General features: G+C 30.5%; 1 protein-coding gene across 5 annotated transcripts; it reads right to left on the bottom strand.

Moving 5' to 3' along the window:
- Nucleotides 1-232: 232 nt before the first annotated feature.
- LOC145322044 (uncharacterized) lies at nucleotides 233-16,342 on the bottom strand. Of its 5 annotated transcripts, none has more exons than XM_080163802.1 (6): nucleotides 16,150-16,342; nucleotides 6,166-6,258; nucleotides 4,019-4,127; nucleotides 3,516-3,598; nucleotides 2,452-2,532; nucleotides 233-2,166 (listed from the first exon to the last, which is right to left on the bottom strand). In XM_080163802.1, the coding sequence occupies exons 1-6, from the start codon at nucleotides 16,174-16,176 to the stop codon at nucleotides 1,984-1,986; spliced, it is 576 nt and encodes a 191-aa protein (XP_080019928.1). In that variant the 5' UTR covers nucleotides 16,177-16,342; the 3' UTR covers nucleotides 233-1,983. The 5 variants fall into 5 exon arrangements, with proteins under 5 accessions (XP_080019928.1, XP_080019931.1, XP_080019930.1 ...); XM_080163805.1 differs by lacking the exon at nucleotides 16,150-16,342 and adding an exon at nucleotides 7,959-8,100; XM_080163804.1 differs by lacking the exon at nucleotides 16,150-16,342 and adding an exon at nucleotides 6,931-6,990.
- Nucleotides 16,343-19,389: the final 3,047 nt, after the last annotated feature.

The raw sequence follows: 19,389 nt of genomic DNA, 5'->3' as shown, positions 1-19,389 counted from the left end.
GATAACTTAACTTTAAGAAAATATAAGTTTGAAAAATTGAATATACAAACCTTTGTTTTTTTTGTTATCTTTAATCCTGTCCATTTGTGGATAAAATTGGATCAAACATTTTTGAATCATTTACATTAAAATGAGTCAAATTCTTAGAAAGTTCAGGAACAGAACTAGAAAATTAACAGACCCTTTAAATCTATTTAGATCAAATGAACATTAAAATCATAACTAAAATGTCTCCAAAATAATATAAGTTTATTGTAAGTTTTTTAAATTTATACATATACAATAATGAGTGGTCAAATGAAACATCAAATGCTGGAATATTATTAATAATGGATGTAGAATACAAGTGGATATTATGGCAGGGGAAAAATTTTCGTCAATTTAGAATGGTAACTTGGAACTAAAATATTGGTCAGTTCATACATACAGTAGGAGGGGATATGATGGAGTAAAGACAGTAAATGGGGGGTTTCGTTATTTTAGCTAGCTGTGAGCATCACTTTATTAGAGTACATAAAAATATGATGCAACATCCAAGTAATAATATATCCATTGTTTTACATTATTCCAGTTTTTACTATTACAAGAAAATCTTTGTCTTTTATTATTTGGTGAAAATATTGAATGGTAACTTATAATTGATTTAAAACATTCAGTATATTGTAAGGAAAAAAATGATATTTTTGAGACCAAATTTTGTAAAATATTAGGCACTTTTTTGGTGAAAACATGAAGAAAAGAATAAATTTAAACTTTCAGATCATAAATTTTTTTTAAAAACTTCATTATATCACATTTTATAACACTTAGTATCATTTAATTACTTAAAAACATATCATATTTTTGGGAAATAGATATTTCATCTGAAGAAAAACTATTTTGCCTGCGCTTTTCTCCTTATTGTTTATCCATAAGCTTATGCATGTCTAACCTAATTCTATGATTGTTATCTTAAAAGATATATTTGGATGAATAAGGAACTGTAAATTTGGACATACTAAAAAGTTAGAGGCAAAATATCTTTCCTAAAATAAATATCTCCCCTAAATTTTACTTTGATTTGCATTGCGTTTCTTTAAAATAAAAAAAATTTATTATATATTAGTGGCTACGCTTTTAGAGGCCTCTAGGGACTCTTGAGGTACGGAGGGGGGGATTAAAATGTACCCTACACATTGAATTTTAGTTTAAAAAGAAAAACTAATTAAAAAATTTTTTAGGGGGGGGGGGCGGGAGATTTTTTCTAGAGACTTATAGGGGAGGGTATATCCATAGTTATAACCTTCCCTGAACCTTTACATTAACGGAGAACCATATCAGTTCAACGGTTAGTAAGATTCTTCGGTACACACAAACAAACATCCTGTCACTTTTATAAAACAGTACATAAGTTTCAATTGTTAAATATTTAAATTTAGCTCAAAAAGCTGCTAAAGAAGTATAGCTTTACAAAATTAAAACTCAAAGCTATATAAACGAGGATACAAAAAACTATAGATATTTTGAATTAAGGTTTAAACTTTTAGAGTATAATTCTTTTTTATGCTAGAAGGACAATTTCAAATTACAGGCTCAACTATTTGCAATATCAAAATATAATGAATTTTATTTATGTTAAATAGCATTCTTGTTGTCATTGCGCTACATACATGTACTTGAGAATTTCCCCATCTGTATATATAGCCTTGATTATAACTTATTATATTTTTAAGCTTCACTAAATAAAATATAAATTTTGAGCAGGGCTCGGCAGCCGCGCCTCAGCATAGCATAAGCCTCAAGTTTAAACAAAAAAAAATCTGCTTAGGAACTGGTTTAGATATCAAACTGAAATTTAAAGTTCTAATATGCTGATTTCACTGAGGCTCACATCAGGTATTGTTACTTCACTGTTCTCACTGGCGGATAAATGAGATAATAGCACTTTTTAGATGAGATATAAAGATATTGTCACAACACAAACATAACATTGTATTTTATTTTCTATAAAATACAATTCATTATTTTCTCAACAGTTGAGGAGTTTTCCTTCCTTGATTCAAGGAACACAATGTGCAGTTCGTCCAGCTCTTTTCTCACTGAGGTCTCAGCCAGCCGCAGCAGCCGCAAGTCTTCCTCGCCTTTGGGACTCGAGCTGCGACATAGCCGCGAACATCTTTCCCATAGCTGAAACAGAAAAATGGTTATTTACTCATTCCATAGTAATCCTAGGTAAAAACATGCTTTTAAATATTTAGATTAAGGTAATTGATTATTTATTCTTTTTTGTGTGTTAGGGGGGGGGGTTGTATACTCAACAATATAGTATAAAACCACCACAGGAACAGTAAATACATATATTCCACGAAGATTAGAACCCATTCAGTTCAGGATTGTCAAGATCTTAAGCTTCAGATAGGCATACGGACAATTGTAAGACGTAGAGTAGCTTTGCTACAACAAGTATTATACCTCTGTATTATCCAGAACAATTCCCTCCCCAGGTACTCGGAAATACTTTTCTCCAAGACGTCTTATTCGAGTCTCTTGGTCCTAAATAAATATAGAAATAATACATATAATTTTGTTATTTATAGTTATTCCTTGAAGAATAGTTGCAACGCCCTGGAAGGCCTCTAGAGTCACTTCAGGGAGGGAGGAAGAGGGATAATCGAACCTTTACTTATAATTTAAGTATTCACAAAAAATAGTAGACCTAAATGAATCCTCACTGTAAAGGAGAATTATATCAGTCCAGTGGCAAGTGAAGTCCTACACTACACACAGAAAGAGAGACATCCTGTTACTTTTATATAAGGATAAGTGCACCTTCATTTTATAAATAAAGATATAAGAATACCTGATTGTCTTTTGAGGTAAGTATTGCTCTGACTGCCAGCACAAACTCCAGAGCTGTCACACGGCTGCAAGATTAATTATCTATCTATCTTTATACCTGGTTATATGTTGTGGTAAGTATTGCTCTGACTGCCAGCACAAACTCCAGAGCTGTCCCACAACTGCCAGATTTAACATCTATCTATCTGTATACCTGGTTATCTGTTGAGGTAAGTATTGCTCTGACCGCCAGCACAAACTCCAGAGCTGTCCCACAACTGCCAGATTTAACATCTATCTATCTGTATACCTGGTTATCTGTTGAGGTAAGTATTGCTCTGACCGCCAGCACAAACTCCAGAGCTTTCACACAGCTGCCAGATTAATTATCAAACTATCTGTATACCTGGTTATCTTTTGGTGTAAGTATTGCTCTGACTGCCAGAACAAACTCCAGAGCTGTCACACGGCTGCCAGATTAATTATATACATATATATTAGAATACCTGGATATCTGTTTAGGTAAGTATTGCTCTGACTGCCAGTACAAACTCCAGAGCTGTCACAATGCTGCCGGATTAATTATCTATCTATCTGTATACCTGGTTATCTGTTGAGGTAAGTATTGCTCTGACCGCCAGCACAAACTCCAGAGCTGTCACACAACTGCCAGATTTAATATCTATCTATCTTTATACCTGGTTATCTGTTGAGGTAAGTATTGCTCTGACTGCCAGTACAAACTCAAGAGCTGTCACACGGCTGCCGGATTCATCTGCGTCTAAAATTTGATTCAAAGTTATCCCTAAGTTAAAGTTGAAATTGGGGGAGGGAGCCTTCTTTTTTTTCGATCCCCCCCCCCCCCCTCTAACAAAACACTTTGCACGCAACTGCTTTAAGGATCAAGGGAGGTGAAACATAAAATGAAAGTGTTCTAAAATTTCTAACTTGTTAGGAAGGAAACCCAAATTTATTAAAGACATTCTTCTCTTATAGAATATCAAAAATACATCAAAAATCTATACAAATGTTTTAATCAAAAGCTTTACTGAATCAGCTAATGAAAAAAGACAAAAAAATAGATTCTAAACAAAAGATCTATTGTTTGAAACTGACAATATTTTTTCCCCAATAATCAAACTAACAGACAACCTGGCAAAGTAAGTTATAGAGTAACTACAAAAAGAAAAAAAGACAATACCTGCTGAATCAAGAATTTGTAGAAATTCTCTGAACTCTTTGATCAATGCTGATGATGATAGGATTGATTTCAAATTTTTGGGGGTTGAGGGTGGAGATTCGTCTTCTCTCTGTAAAATTAATAAAATTTGTTTTATGTAACATTTCAGTTTTTCTGTATATATCATTTTTACACTTTATTCACGGTTAAAAAACATTGCTTTCAAGGCAGGGGTTAATTATCAACTAAACTTAAATCTAACTAGCTTAATGTTAATAAACTATTCTTTAACTCATTAAAATGGATATATTATTACTTGAATGTTGCACCAAATTTTCGTACTCTGATAAAATGATGCTTGCCGCTGGCTAAATTAACGATTCCTCACATCCACCCCGTTTTCCCAAACACTCCCCTCCTAATGTATGAACGAACTGACCAAAAAAGGAGGTCTATATTAGCAAGCTAAACTGACGACAAATTTTCCCCTATCATTGTCAATATATCCACGTATATTCTACATCCATTCTTATTTAGAATCTTATATAAATTGAAACAAAACATGAGAGGTGGGGGTCCTTTTTCACATTCTTCAGTCCACACTTTAAAGATTAATATTTGGGGAATTTATTTGAATTAAAGGTATGCTATTCAGGGATTCAGGGACAGACAAAGGGAGAGTGAAAGGACAATGGACGACATTTTATAAATGAGCCTCTTATAATCGTCTTAACATTTTTAGATACTTTTTATTATATTTTGATTTGTCCGCAATTATGCAGCAAAAGGTGGCTGGTATGTATTGTAGTTTAAAAAAAAATATATTCCTCTTTTAGTTTTAGGATAGTTTGGTGAAGACGAAGTGGTTATATCAAATGGGCGGATATATAGACAAAAAGACTTTAGATACATAGTTTAAAATAAGCAATATCTATTAGTAGCTCGGATCTGATTTAATAGTCCCCCCAAAAAATAAAACTAGTAGGATTATACCAGTAATCTATCGCCCGGCTATCAAAATAATGATGAAGTATACATGAAATATAGCTCTGGACTGGTTCATTAGTCCCTCCTAATATTAATAATATATACCTGTAATATAGCTCTGGACTGGTTCATTAGAACCTTCTAATAATAATAATGTATACCTGTATTATAGCTCTGGACTGGTTCATTAGCCCCTCCTAATAATAATAATGTATACCTGTAATATAGCTCTGGACTGGTTCATTATACCCTCCTAATAATAATAATGTATACCTGTATTATAGCTCTGGACTGGTTCATTAGTATCTTCTAATAATAATAATAATGTATACCTGTAATATAGCTCTGGACTGGTTCATTATACCCTCCTAATAATAATAATGTATACCTGTATTATAGCTCTGGACTGGTTCATTAGTATCTTCTAATAATAATAATAATGTATACCTGTAATTGTAATATAGCTCTTGACTGGTTCATTATTCTCTCCTAATAATAATAATGTATACCTGTAATATAGCTCTGGAATGGTTCATTAATCCCTCCTAATAATAATAATGTATACCTGTAATATAGCTCTGGACTGGTTCATTATACCCTCCTAATAAAAACAATAATGTATACCTGTAATATAGCTCTGGACTGATTCATTAGTATATTCTAATAATAATAATAATGTATACCTGTAATTGTAATATAGCTCTTGACTGGTTCACTAATCTCTCCTAATAATAATAATGTATACCTGTAATATAGCTCTGGACTGGTTCATTAGACCCTCCTAATAATAATAATGTATACCTGTAATATAGCTCTGGACTGGTTCATTAGTCCTTATAATAATGATGATAATAATGTATACCTGTAATTTTAATATATTGCAATAGCTCTGGACTGGTTCATTAGTATCTTCTAATGATAATAATAATGTATACCTGTAATAAAGCTCTGGAATGGTTCATTAGTCCTTATAATAATGATGATAATAATGTATACCTGTAATTGTAATATAGCTCTGGACTAGTTAATTAGGCCCTAATAATAATAATAATGTATACCTGTAGTATAGCTCTGGACTGGTTCATTAGTCCTAATAATAATGATAATAATATTGTATACCTGTAATTGTAATATAGCTCTGGACTAGTTAATTAGTCCCTCCTAATAATAATAATGTATACCTGTAGTATAGCTCTAGACTGGTTCATTAGCCCCTCCTGCTTCTTCTTTTTCTTTGAGCTGCCGATCCCCATCTTCAAGCTGTTTGTCTCAACCTTAAATTTGATCAAATTAAGACAGAACATTCAACAATATCAGTAATAAAAAATGACTTAATTCGCTCCTTAAATTATTATTTTAAAAAATGCCATTTTGATTCTGTGAAAATGTTAGGCAATATTAAGTAGGATGCTGAAATTCTCAGTAGTAATAAGGTCCCGCAGGGTTAGTGTATATTACACTGACTATAAACTAGATCATATAGGGTAATAGAAAAATGTAAGGTAATTCTACTATTTCACCCGAAAAGGGTAGTTGCCCAAATGATAACTAAAAATAGGAAAAATTATAGAATGATTTTAAGATGGCGTTTACCAATACCAAAATAAAAACACAAAAGCTTGTATAATATATCAAAATGGCTAAAATTTTATAAATTACATGCATTTGCGGGAACCTAAGCCTTTTAGAACACGATTTGTACGTGTTAAAATAACTTAAATCTAAGGATAAATTCAATAATACCTTGATTTTCATGAATAATGGTAACTTAAATAAAATCACATAAAGTGAATGTCTTTGGTATGGAATGGTAACTAAAATGGGCAATGCTTACAGTATAGGGTCTAGACTATGTCTCACATATATGGTTTTTGGGGGTTTATAGGGTCAAAAATGAATTTTTAAGGCTTTAAAACTTATATAAATTATTTTGATAATTTTCTTACCATCGAGGTTTCGCGAATTTTCTGTAACAATTCTTATCGGTACGACGACATATAAATCTGTAAAATAATGATTTTTTCAGGTATATATGCTTTTAATTATAACATAACCTTTATGTATAAAAAAGTGTTTTTAAAACTATTTGAAATATGAGTTTCCTGATATAAAATGTATTTTTATTACAATAAAATCAGTTTATCCTTACTAATTTTGAAATACTTGCTTTTAAATTGAAGATTGCCTAAAACAAGTAAAATTTCCAGGTTTGAAAATTAAAATGACAAAATGGTCCTATAGGACCCCAAATTAAGGTCTACCTGCCCATTTTATGCCTAGACACGTCTGAAACCATGCATTGAAGACCTTCAAATGGGCTTTATTTTAAGGGTATTCTAGGCCTTTTTTTTGATACCTTTAATCAGGAGGCCTTAAACATGTTCAAATGCAGAGTTTTTACAATTATTTGACGAAAAAAAAATCAAGATGATATTCTCTGATAAATGTTCTATTAAATCCATTCTATGGTCTTTATTAACTATCCTATGCACTTTGTGAGATAAAGTTATAAGAAAATAAAAATATCAACATAAAATCTGTGTAAAAACTAATCAATTTGATCTTTTTTAATATTGCAATATGATTTCTTCCATTCAGTTTTCAAATGAAAAATTATCAAAAAATTAACATTGCTTATGAATATTTTTAAATATAAAAGACGACATTTATAACATATTCCGTAAAATTGTCTACCAATAGTTGCTATACAAATAAGTACTGAAACAATTTGGAATCATCATGAAATATTTTATACAGAAATTGCTGGCTGACTTGAGTCTACAAGAATCTAAGACAATGAGAGTTGTGATATTAAATTATTCATCATTATAATTAAGATATAAAAAACAACATCAAAATAATTTTACACGGGATATATAGTAATAGTTATGCATGTTATGAAAAAGCTTTGATTATGATTTTTTTCAATTTATCCCACAAGAAAACACTTGAAACGTAGAAAAACTATTTTCACCTGACTAAAATTCAGCTATAATGCTTAACATCTTTTTAAAAATAATCTTTTTCTCTAAAGTAAATTAATTGCAATGTCCATTATGATTTTGATATTAAAAGGTATGTAACATTATATGATGCTTAGTATGAACTAAATATTAAAAGTAAACAAAAACTAGAGTACATCAAACTCTTATCATAGACTTGAGCAATGGATTTATTATTACTTGGATCTTACACCAGATTATCATGTACTTTAATAAAGTGAAACGCGTAGCTGGTTTAAATAACGATGGGGGATACTCGTCTTTTACACCCATCCCCTCCCCACTTGCTGGATGAACGTACTGACCAGTAAATGATGACCATCAAGTATTCTTAATTGACGACTATTTTTACCCTGTCATGATATCCACGTATATTCTATATCCATTACTTGAGCTAATATGATGTGTAATCAATTCTATAATTTTATAGACTATTAATAGTTGATAAGCTACTCTTTAATTTACTATGTCTTGATTTTTTTATAAAAATAATTTCTTTTATAGTAATGATTTCTTAACATATAATGTAACCATTTTACTATTTCTCTCTTTTTATATTCTTGTATGGTTTTCATCTTTTTCATTTATAAATATACATACCTAAGAATTTTATCTATCTTTTAGTTATTGAAGTAAGTAATAATACACTCAAAGCCTTTTCATTACAGCTTACTTACCCTCTAAATCAAATACTCTATTAATTTTGATTTTTTCCATGTGTCTTAAATGGCCAATAGTTAAAAAGATATCATCTAAAAGACCAACCACCCAAAGGTCTATGATATGAGTATTGGCAAGTTCTATTAATTTATAATGTGAAAGGAGAAAGTCGCTCAAAAAATCAGCATGTGACGTCATAACAATGAGTGATTATCCAGCTCTTTGTAAAGGGTTTTCCTTACTTCTCCTCATTCCTCATTTTTATGACGTCAGAATAATTTTTGTGCGAATTTCTCCTTTCACTTTATAATAAGACTAGTAGTTGCACCCCTACTATCTAAGGGCTTTGTATTTAAAGGGGTAAGAAGTAGGCAAAAAAAAGTAGGCTAAAACCATCCAAAGGCTTAATCCTTAAAACTAACCTTAAACCATTTCAAGATTTACGCGAAGCTTCTCTAAAAGGAGAGCTCAATCCTTTCAGTAGTTAATGAAATGTTAAGCTTCAAAAAAGAAACCTTACTACTTAATAAAATAGGATTTAAAAACAAAAAAGAATCTTTTTTAATATGACGTTAAGTTTTAATTATTTTAATATTTTCAACTTTTAATTATCAATTTAAAAAGAGGAATTAAAAAGTTATATAAAACTAATATAATTAAAATCCATTTATAAAAGCACAAGACCAAGAACTAACCAAATACTGAAACTGTAAATTATTATATTGCTCATATAATAAATTGTTTTGTCGATATTAACGGCAAACATTAGGTTCTGACTCAAAGCATAAAGTTAATGGTATTTTTTAATGAATAGAAAGGTCAAATAGTAATTCTTTAATTTTAATGTTAGAATAAAAATATTTTTTAATGCATGATAAAGTTATAGCTTTATAGTAAAACAAAGTTTTTTTACTTCAATTTTGTTTATCTTTAACTTAAAGTTTCATGCTGTTGCAATCTTCAGAAAGATACTAATGATTTAAACAACATAAATAGATGATTTTTTCAACAAAAAAAACTTTTGATTTTTTAACATATTTGATTTTTAAAAAATTCTATTTATTTGCGTAATGTAAGTAAGTATACCTATATGGAATTAGGTACACCTACTTACTTTTTAAAAATTCAAGCTTCTGTATTTCTACTGGTTAAGAATAATCAAAAATAATAAAAGTATATTCTGTTATATGATTATTTCAGACTTTTATTTCAAGGGTTAAGATTTAATGAACAAAAGTAAAGTTATAAAATATCACTCTCTTTCTTCAAATATAACATAAATATGTCTTTAATTGTAAATGAAATATTCACAGATATAAAACACGTATTGTATTGTATGTGTAGGTAAAATAATAATAATATAAAAGAGGCTGTCTCTGTCGACTTGTCCACTGGACATGTCATATAGTCCTACAAATACAACAGGTTTTATATTTATTTATCTTATTCTCATGCTTATATTTGTGGATTTATAAAACTTGAATTTGATTCCTTATCCTATTATATAAAGTAGTGAGCGTTTTTTCATCTGTTCCGAAGGATCTCGCTAACCGCTGAACCAATATTGTTCTCCTTTACAGTGAAGCTTCTTATAGATCCTGGGAAGGTTTTAAACTATTTTAGGGGAGGGTGTTTTCACCCGACTTCCCCCCAAAAATTATTTTTTACTCTTATGAAATCCAAATTTAAAATGGGATGATGTCGACTTTTCCCCATACAACCTTAAGTGCCCCTAGAGGCTTCTAGGGGGCGTAGCCGCTTTTGGTAAATAAAACATTTGATTTTCTTTTGGTAAATGAATGTATATTAGGAATCATGAAGATTAAGAAAAACTGTAACATTTATGTTTTAAAACTGTGCCCAGGAAGGGACATTATTGATCCGATTCTACTGAGTGGACATTGGTCAGTCTCCGACAAAATTCGCCAGGTCTCGGAGAGATAAATAAAAATTTGATCAATTTCGTCAGCAATTAAAAGATCTATGCATTTTTTTCTCACTCAATATATTACCTTTTTGTATGATATTTAAACATATTAACAAAAAATTAATTATTAAAATTCACTAGGTAAATCTTTAATTTGCGTGCACAGGGTTTTTACAGGGGGTTGTAAAACTATTATTGGGAGTAAAAAGGGGAAGTGGTGTTTTCGTGCCTTTTTGAGCAAAAATAACCCTCTCACTTATTTTCAGAATCAATTGAAAACTAGGGGGTGCGAGTTTTTCGGCTTATTTGTTTATTACTTCAGTTTAGGTTAGGTTACATTGGGTAGGTACTTTGTAGCCCTACATTGTTAGGACACCTCTAAGGGTAAATTATGCATATGAATTTATTTATTAAAATAAGAGGCATTTCTTCTTAATACCCCTTCCTTACACCCATCTTCTGTACACGATTATCATTGGCGTGTAGAATATTCAGGTGCTGGCGAACTTTGTGGAATTTTCTTTACCTTATCAAAGCTATGATAAATAATAGATTAGTTGAATCAACAAATAAGCTGTTGTTTTCCGTATGTCTAAAGCTTAAGATCTCAGTAACGGCTTAGTCTATCTATTTTATGTAAAAAAAAACCAGTTTGTAATAAACTTTGGTATGGCTTGCTAAGAATTTGGCATTAGACCTGTAAATTCAACTGCCAATTAAGCGAAAGGTTGAAAAAAGCTAAAATATCACTTAAAACTATTTCTCAATTAAAACACTTCACTTTGAACAAAATGACAATTAATTACATATAACACATATTATATTTGCCATAATGTTTTCACTATGATAAAGAATATGGACTAAATCCTAAATAAATAAATAGAAGACAAGTGTTTTTTCTTAAATACTTAGAAGATAAATATAGATCTTTAAGTAGCAAATCTACTCTGTAATTTAAAATGTCCGTACGTCTACACTACATTTCTTAAACAGAGTTTCTTGATATAATATCAATAAATAGCGGCTACAGCCCAGGAGGCCTCTAGAGGCACTTTAGGCAGTCTACCCCCCCCCCAATTTCAAATTTAATTGGTATTTCAATTAGGGTGGTACCCTCCCCCCCAAAATTTTTACCTTCCCAGGATCTATGAGAAGCTACATTGTACATGAGAATCACATCGGCTCACCATTTTTAGCAAGATCCTTTGGTACAGACAGACACACACACCCACACATACATCCTGTTACTTTTATATTAGGATATGCTGACCATTGTGTATAAGAGTTCATAAAAGAGCTTTATTCTTTTTACAACATATAAATATACAATTTGCAAGATGACAAAGAAGATAAATCTCGGCATAAAAAGAATATTGTTGTAGATTTTTTACTTTATACTCTTTGGACATTTTAGATATATCTAAAATTACCTTAAAAAACTACTTCAATAGTCTAAAACATTAAAACCGATCGAAATAGTCTTTTATTTAAAAGTTCATGCCTTTGGTGGATGCTTGTCCAAAGACGTTCTGTAATTAACCAGAAGACAGTAGATCCATATTTTAACCGTAGTGGCAGGTTAAGGTACCCCCAAAATAGTTATGAACCTTCTCTGGACTTTTACTGAAGTTTTTTTCTGTTCAGCGGTTAGCGAAATCTTAAACTACACACAATCATCCAATCCCATCACTTCTATATATGGACTAATTCTTATTTTGCTGTAAAAACTTTCTTTTCAATAAAGTGCCAAACATAATAATTATTGACTTTTGTTTGCTTTATTAGATATTGTTTTTCCATAACATAATTAAAACAAAACACCTGTATTAAACAGTTAAGAGGTTGAAATCATATTTCTTCCTTTAAAATTATTAGTGGTTTTACCATTTTAAAATAAACTTATACAAAATAAACATAAAACCTGAAATATGAGCGAGTATACTATTTAAAAAAAAAAACTGCAAAAGTTCTGCGGATTTATTTATAAATTAGTTTTCAAATTTGTCTATATCATAAAGAACCATTTGAGTATCTTTTGTCCTATTTTAACTTTCTATAAATTGTTTTTATGATTAAATGATTTTTAGATGCGTAGGATCTCTACATGTGCCATCATCCCTAACTTTTCAACTTACTGACTTACTTTTTACTACTTTGAACAGGAAAGTATAAGAGTACATGCTTTGGATTTGACTTTTTGTGAAAGTTGATAACAACCTATGGTTTCAATTTGACTACCATTATATTGATGCTGTTTTAATTCTTATATCTTATTCTTTGATAATCTTTCTTTAGGTCTTTTTCCCTACTCATTTGGTAGATTTCTATACTTCTACGCTCCTATGACAGTTTTTGGTCTTTTTTTATGATAACGAAGTAACTAAACAAATATAGACTTATATTATCATAATTATCTTTCAAAAAAAGTTGTTTTATATTTTGTTAAAGATATGCTAAATATATTCAATCTCCCGACTGCTTTTGTTGGCTTTTCGTAAAATATTAATTTATGTATATCTATATAATATTCATATTAAGCATGTAACTGTAATATGTATTCAGGGAGAAGGGGGGTGGTAATGGCGGTTGTATTATTATTCAATCATTTCTCCCCCATTTCCAATTCATAGAAAGATTTTGGGGAAATATTATAATTCATCTATTGTCCTATCCCTGTATGTAGTCAGGGAGAAGAAGAGGACAATGGCGGTTAAATTATTCTTCAATTATTTAAATTAAAAAGGAATTTTTCAACGATGCTGTAAGTATTGGTGCAAAAAATGGGCACGAATTTCAAATTGATTTGACGGGGCTGATTTTTTTTACGTCACAAGTGAAGGGAAAGAAAAGGGAAGGGGGAAAGAAACCCCCTAGAAAAGAGATGGGGGTTTCCCTTCACTTGTGACGTAAAAAAAACAGCCCCGTCAAATCAATTTGAAATTCGTCCCCATTTTTTGCACCAATACTTACAGCATCTTTTTCAACAACTAAAATTGGGGGGAAATTTGATTTGTGTCAATTGGCCTATCCCCTGTATCCCTGATATGTATAACAAGACTTTATCCCTCTTTATCCTTTACATTCCAGGGAGGATGGGGAATGGTAATTTGGGGATGTACATCAGTTTATCGGCCATTGTCTTATCCCTTCAGATCCCTGTTTCCATTCTCTGGTATATCAAAGAGGGTAAAACTGGCGGAGAAATTTCAGAGCAGTATGATAAACCAATTGAAAGGCATAATACCGCTTCTTAATATTTACATTAAACACACGAAACACTATGAAAAGAAGGCTTTAAACCAAATGCAACTTATCAAATAGAATTTTACTTACAAGTTGGCTAAATTAGGTCTTAAAAAAAAATTGAGGACTTTTATTGTAAAAAGTTCTTGCTAAATTTATATAAGGATGAAGAGCATTAAAGTAGAAAACCTGAGTTGTTGTGTCGATATACCTCTCTTAAGATATACAATTAAGCTGCTTTGGGTCACATTAAAGTTTTTAATGTCTAATTAATAGAGGGTATCAAACAAAAGAAATATGAAGGGTTTTTTCATGTTTTCTTTTAAAACTAAATTTTAACCATCCCCTTCTAATGCCTTCAGGGACTTTTTAAAAAATGATGATTGTTTAATGAAATGCTGTAATGGTACGATTTCTCTACAATGCATATGAAAGAGAGGGTTGTTTATAGCTAGAGAGAAGTAAAGAATAAATTCATCAGGGATAAGTAAATGGTAAATAACATAATTACTAGGTCTTCCCGCTGGTTAGAAATTAAAAAAAATAATTATCTTTCACTGAAATTTTATGATGCCAATGATATTTGTGAAATATCCCAATAGGATTTGTTTTATGAGCGTTAATATCTTTGCAACCAACGAAACGATAAAGTTCTCATTTAAAAGTATTCAAAATGCAAGGACATACATATATTTTTTTTTTTAACTCTTATTTCATACATTGGAACTGATGATCTATTTAATAGTGAAACAATTGTCTTCCACCAATAAAAAGTTAAAGAAATAACCTGTGTATATAATATTTGATAGAAGCTTCACATAGGTACTGAAATTTAAGTGTTTGGAAAGTTCTAGGCCACTCCTAGCTAGGGGCGAACAATATATAATATTACTAGCGGCTTCGCCCCTAGCCTTTAGGGGCTTTGCCCCAAGAGGTTTGATCAAACCAATTTTTCGTATTTTAAATTATAAAAGAAAATATTTTTTAAAAAATTCTTTTTGGGGGGGGGGGATTTTTTTTTGGGGGGGGGGCGGAAGTCGACCCCACTATTTTAATTTTAGTTTAAAAATTGAGAAGCTAGTTTTATGAGAAGCTACCCTGTAAAGGAGAACCCGATCGGTTCAGTGGTTAGCGAGATCCTTAACAAACAGACAGACAGACATACAGACAGACATCGTTCTACTTTGTATTATAGATAACATGACAAAACTTGTAACCATCATATCCTTTTTATTTTCCCTTTTTCTATGAAAAAATATGAAGAAAGGTAAGATTCTATTTAAATAATTTTAAAAATTTAAAAGATTTTTTTTAGCTAGTTTGCCAATCTATTTAACCCTGAAACTTCTGGAAAAAAAATGAAAAAGGGCGGAAGCTGTGGGAAATAGGGAGAGGAGGGGGACGGTTAAGGGAATTATTCGTCGAGGTTGGTTTCTCTGAGGTCGGAAGGTAAAGGGGAGAGATAATGGATGTCTATTGTATATGGGCTTCTACCGTTTAATTATTTACTTTTCCAACCCTTTATGCTTTCGGGGATTTATTAACTTTCAAACTTAATTTTCAATAAAGTAGTCCTATAGAATGTAAAGACAAATTTTTAATTTATCCCCCAAAGCCCTAATTTAATTAGAACATAAAGTTTGTATCGAATATTTAACTTTTGTTGGCCTCTAACCCCCCCTTGACTTTTGACTGGAGATGTATGTATTGTTATATATTTTATATATTGTTGTATTAAGCCTCGGTAGTTAGTAATCATTTTTACGAGCAAACCACTTTTTTTCAACCAAACATATCATGTAAACAAACATACTCATTTTCATGTTCATATTTTTGAATAATTAAAATTATAATTTGAGATAAAATTTATTTTATTTCTTAAACTTTTCAAAGCTATTATAGAATTTTTTTGATAAAATTATTTAACTTTCTTAAATAATGTTAAATGTAATATTTTTCTACCAGTTAAAAAGTTAGAGGCAAAATAGTTTTCTTAGAATGTCATGTTGTGCTTTAGTCAAATATGAAGAATCAAAATTATGATTGTCTTTATTAAGGATGCAGTTTTCATCAAATTCATTTAATTTTGAATGTTATTGAGTTTATATACAATATACGTACATAAAAGAAAATTCTAAAATGAATAGAACACATAAAAGAATTGTATTCTTTTCGACCTTTATAGTTAGGTTAACCTGCATGCAGATTTAAATTATGAAAATCCTAGGTATGCTTTTTTGAATTTGAAGGAAAAAAACTTGCATATTTAACACTATATGAGAGTTATTTTTGACCTATGAGCAATACATGTTTTCTCAAATTAAAATGTTTACCTTTTTTTGGAAATTAAAATGTTTCATTGCAAAGTCTCAACATAATTCACATTCTTTTCTTTTCATCTTTTTATTTCACAAAAACTGGTTCATCTATCATTGTCACCAGTAATATGAGTTTTAAATGAGGGTTAAAAAGTTAAAATCACAATGAAAATTATCAGCTGTTTCTTATAACAAAAGCAAAACAAGGGACAATGTAGATTTTCTTTCTTAAAATCTAAATTCACGTTGGTTTATTAGGGACAATTTTTTATGAATTCATACCAAATAAATCATTTAAGGAATATTTTTTCAGTATTTTTGTTTTAATTTCTTAAAACAAAAAATATTTCTTTTAAGTATTGTAAATTTAAAAAAAAACCTTTTTAGTAAATAGTGTAAAGGTGCTTTCTTCTTTTATTATATTACTGTATGTAATATGTATAGTTTAAGTCATGACTAAGTCTAAGCGTCGGGTTACTTTTCCCCAAAAAATTAGGGACTACATCTTAAGAATTTAGGGGCTATGATTTTGATTTTTAAGAAACTCTTCTAAAAGAAGACTAATTTTTTGTTATTATAAAAGAACAGACACCAATTCATTTATAGATCCTAACAAATTGCTATAAGAAAACTGATTTTATTTTAACCTTTTCAATTACAGTTTTGAAGTTTTTGTTGCCTTTTTCATTTCTTTTGAATTCATCTAGGTATATAACAAGTCCTAATTCACAATATCTTGTTAGCTACAAATTTTGATAAAGTTGAAAATGCAGTATAAAAGAAAGCAACTCTACATATAAACTTTGTCATATTTTAGGTACATCCTAAAATTCCCTCACTTAACTTCTTGAGACGCTTTTGCATCCCTTGCGTCGTATAACCCCGCCCTTTTATCCCCTATATAATGAGCCACACCCCCTGAATTTTATCCCCTTTTTTCTTATGAACATGGAGAAGAAAAGAGTTACTTTTAAGGAGGAACGGAAGGAAGGAAGGAGAAATTCTCTTGACCTTTTAGTTACATATGCTACTTTGGGAGTAGTTTTGAAACATTTTCAAATTACCCCCCATCTCATATCTTACATTTATTTTCTTGATATTAAGTCAAACATTGATATTTTGTGACAAAACTTAGAAGTGTATTTAAAAAAAAGTAGAGTGACTAATTTTAATTAAGGAAGTAAAATTGAATGTTCTATTAGTTATTTACAAAAGGTGTTTACGTCTCATGAAAGTTTTACTTTGGTTTGTCTTTATTTGCTAAAGGATTTCCTATGACAACATGAATAAGTAGCGTAGCTGCATATAGTTTGCCATTTTATAACACTGAAAATTGTTCATTAGGATTACACAATTTTTAAAATAAGGATTTTTATTGTATATTATAATAATTCATATATCTATAATACAAAGTAGAACGATGTCTGTCTGTGTGTGTGTGTGTTTGTGTGTTTGTGTGTTTGTGTGTTTGTCTGTTTGTAACGAAGGATCTCGCTAACCGCTGAACCGATCGGGTTCTCCTTAACAGGGTAGCTTCTCATAGGTCTCGGGAAGGTTTATAACTATTTTCTTGGGGGGTGGGACACCCCCAACCCCCCAAAAAATGAAAAATCCCCCCCCCCCAAAAAAAAAAAAATTTTTCAATTTTTTTAACTAAAATTAAAAATGAGGGGGGGGCCACCCCCCCCAAAAAATTTTTTCGCTCCCCCCCCAAAAATTTTTTTTACTTTTTCTTTCAAATTCTAAAATTAGAAATTTAATTATTAAATTCGACTCTCACCTCAAGTCCCCCTAGAGGCCACTAGGGGCGTAGCCGCTAGTTTAACATAATGTAACTAAAATTGTTGTGAATATCTATAATACAAAGTAGAACGATGTCTGTTTGTTTGTTGTTTGTTTGTCTGTAGCGAAGGATCTCGCTAACCGCTGAACCGATCGGGTTCTTTTTTACAGGGTAGCTTCTCATAGGTCCCTAGAAGGTTTATAACTATTTTCTTGGAGGGTGGGACACCCCCAACCCCCCAAAAAATGAAAAATACCCCCCCCCCAAAAAGAAATTTTTAAAGCTAAAATTAAAATAGTGGGGTCGACTGCCCCACCCAAAAAAAAATTCCCCACCAAAAATTTTTTTTTTAATTTTTCTTTTAAAACTAAAATCCGAAAAGTTGGTTTGATTATACCTCTTGGGGCAAAGCCCCTAGAGGCTAGGGGCGAAACCGCTAGTATGTATTAAACTGCTTAAACATAAAAAGTCTAGTCTCTGTATAATACTGCCCAACAGAATAGGGATCATAGGTATAGGACAATGGACGATAAATTAATGTTCACCCACAATTATGATATACAAGATTATCCCTTTTGTAAATTTAAACTATTAGTGAAAATGTTTTCAATCAAGATTTTCAAAAAGGCCCCGAAGTTTTTATGCCATCAAATTAGAGAGAGTGATTAAATGAACCAGTATTATTTACATTTAATATCTCCTTCCTCCCTTCAAAATAGAGTTATAGAGTAGGTTTGCTATTCTTTATTCTAAAAAATCTACATTGTAACACAAGTAAGAGGTATCACTTTTAAATGAATACTAAGGGTCTTTCCAACATTTTTATCAGACCAATTTTATTATTTGATAACATATATAATACACAGGCACAAAGTTGAATTAAACCACTTTAATTTCTTACTAACCACCAAAATCTATTTATATTAACAAACTATCATAAAACTAGGGATGAAGGGATAAGTAAAGGAATAGATACAGATTTCCTAAAATCCTATTTTTTATTTCGAAAAATCTTTATATAATCAAAAGGACCATTAAAAGCATTTTAAATGAACTTAAAAAATACTTACAACGTATAAAAAGTAAGATTGCATATGCTAAAAGAAATGGTCCAATGTTCTAAATTATTTTAGTCTTATTTAAAAATTAAACTAACTAAAGAATTTAATATAAGCACTATAAATATTGTAACTAAAGATTTTCTAAATGAATAAAATCACTGTTTGACCACTGATATACAACAAGCAAATAATAGCTACAAAAAGTCTTATCAAAGTAAGGATTTAATTTCACTATTGAGGGAGCTTTTATTAATTTACTTTTAAAATATCATTAATATTTCCTTTTTAGTAGCAAAGCTACAGGATAACACACTAAATTTGTCCGTATGTCGTATAGGAGAAATGTGAATTACTTGCTTTCTATTTGAGGTAGACGACTAACATTTTTTGTGAAAATTCTGCGAATCTAAG

The sequence above is a fragment of the Acartia tonsa genome, chromosome 6 (assembly GCF_053477335.1).
Source record: "Acartia tonsa isolate MP-2025a chromosome 6, ASM5347733v1, whole genome shotgun sequence".
Classification (NCBI taxonomy): domain Eukaryota; kingdom Metazoa; phylum Arthropoda; class Copepoda; order Calanoida; family Acartiidae; genus Acartia; species Acartia tonsa.
Note: the sequence above shows the minus strand (reverse complement) of the source record. Positions and strands in the feature narration are given on the sequence as shown.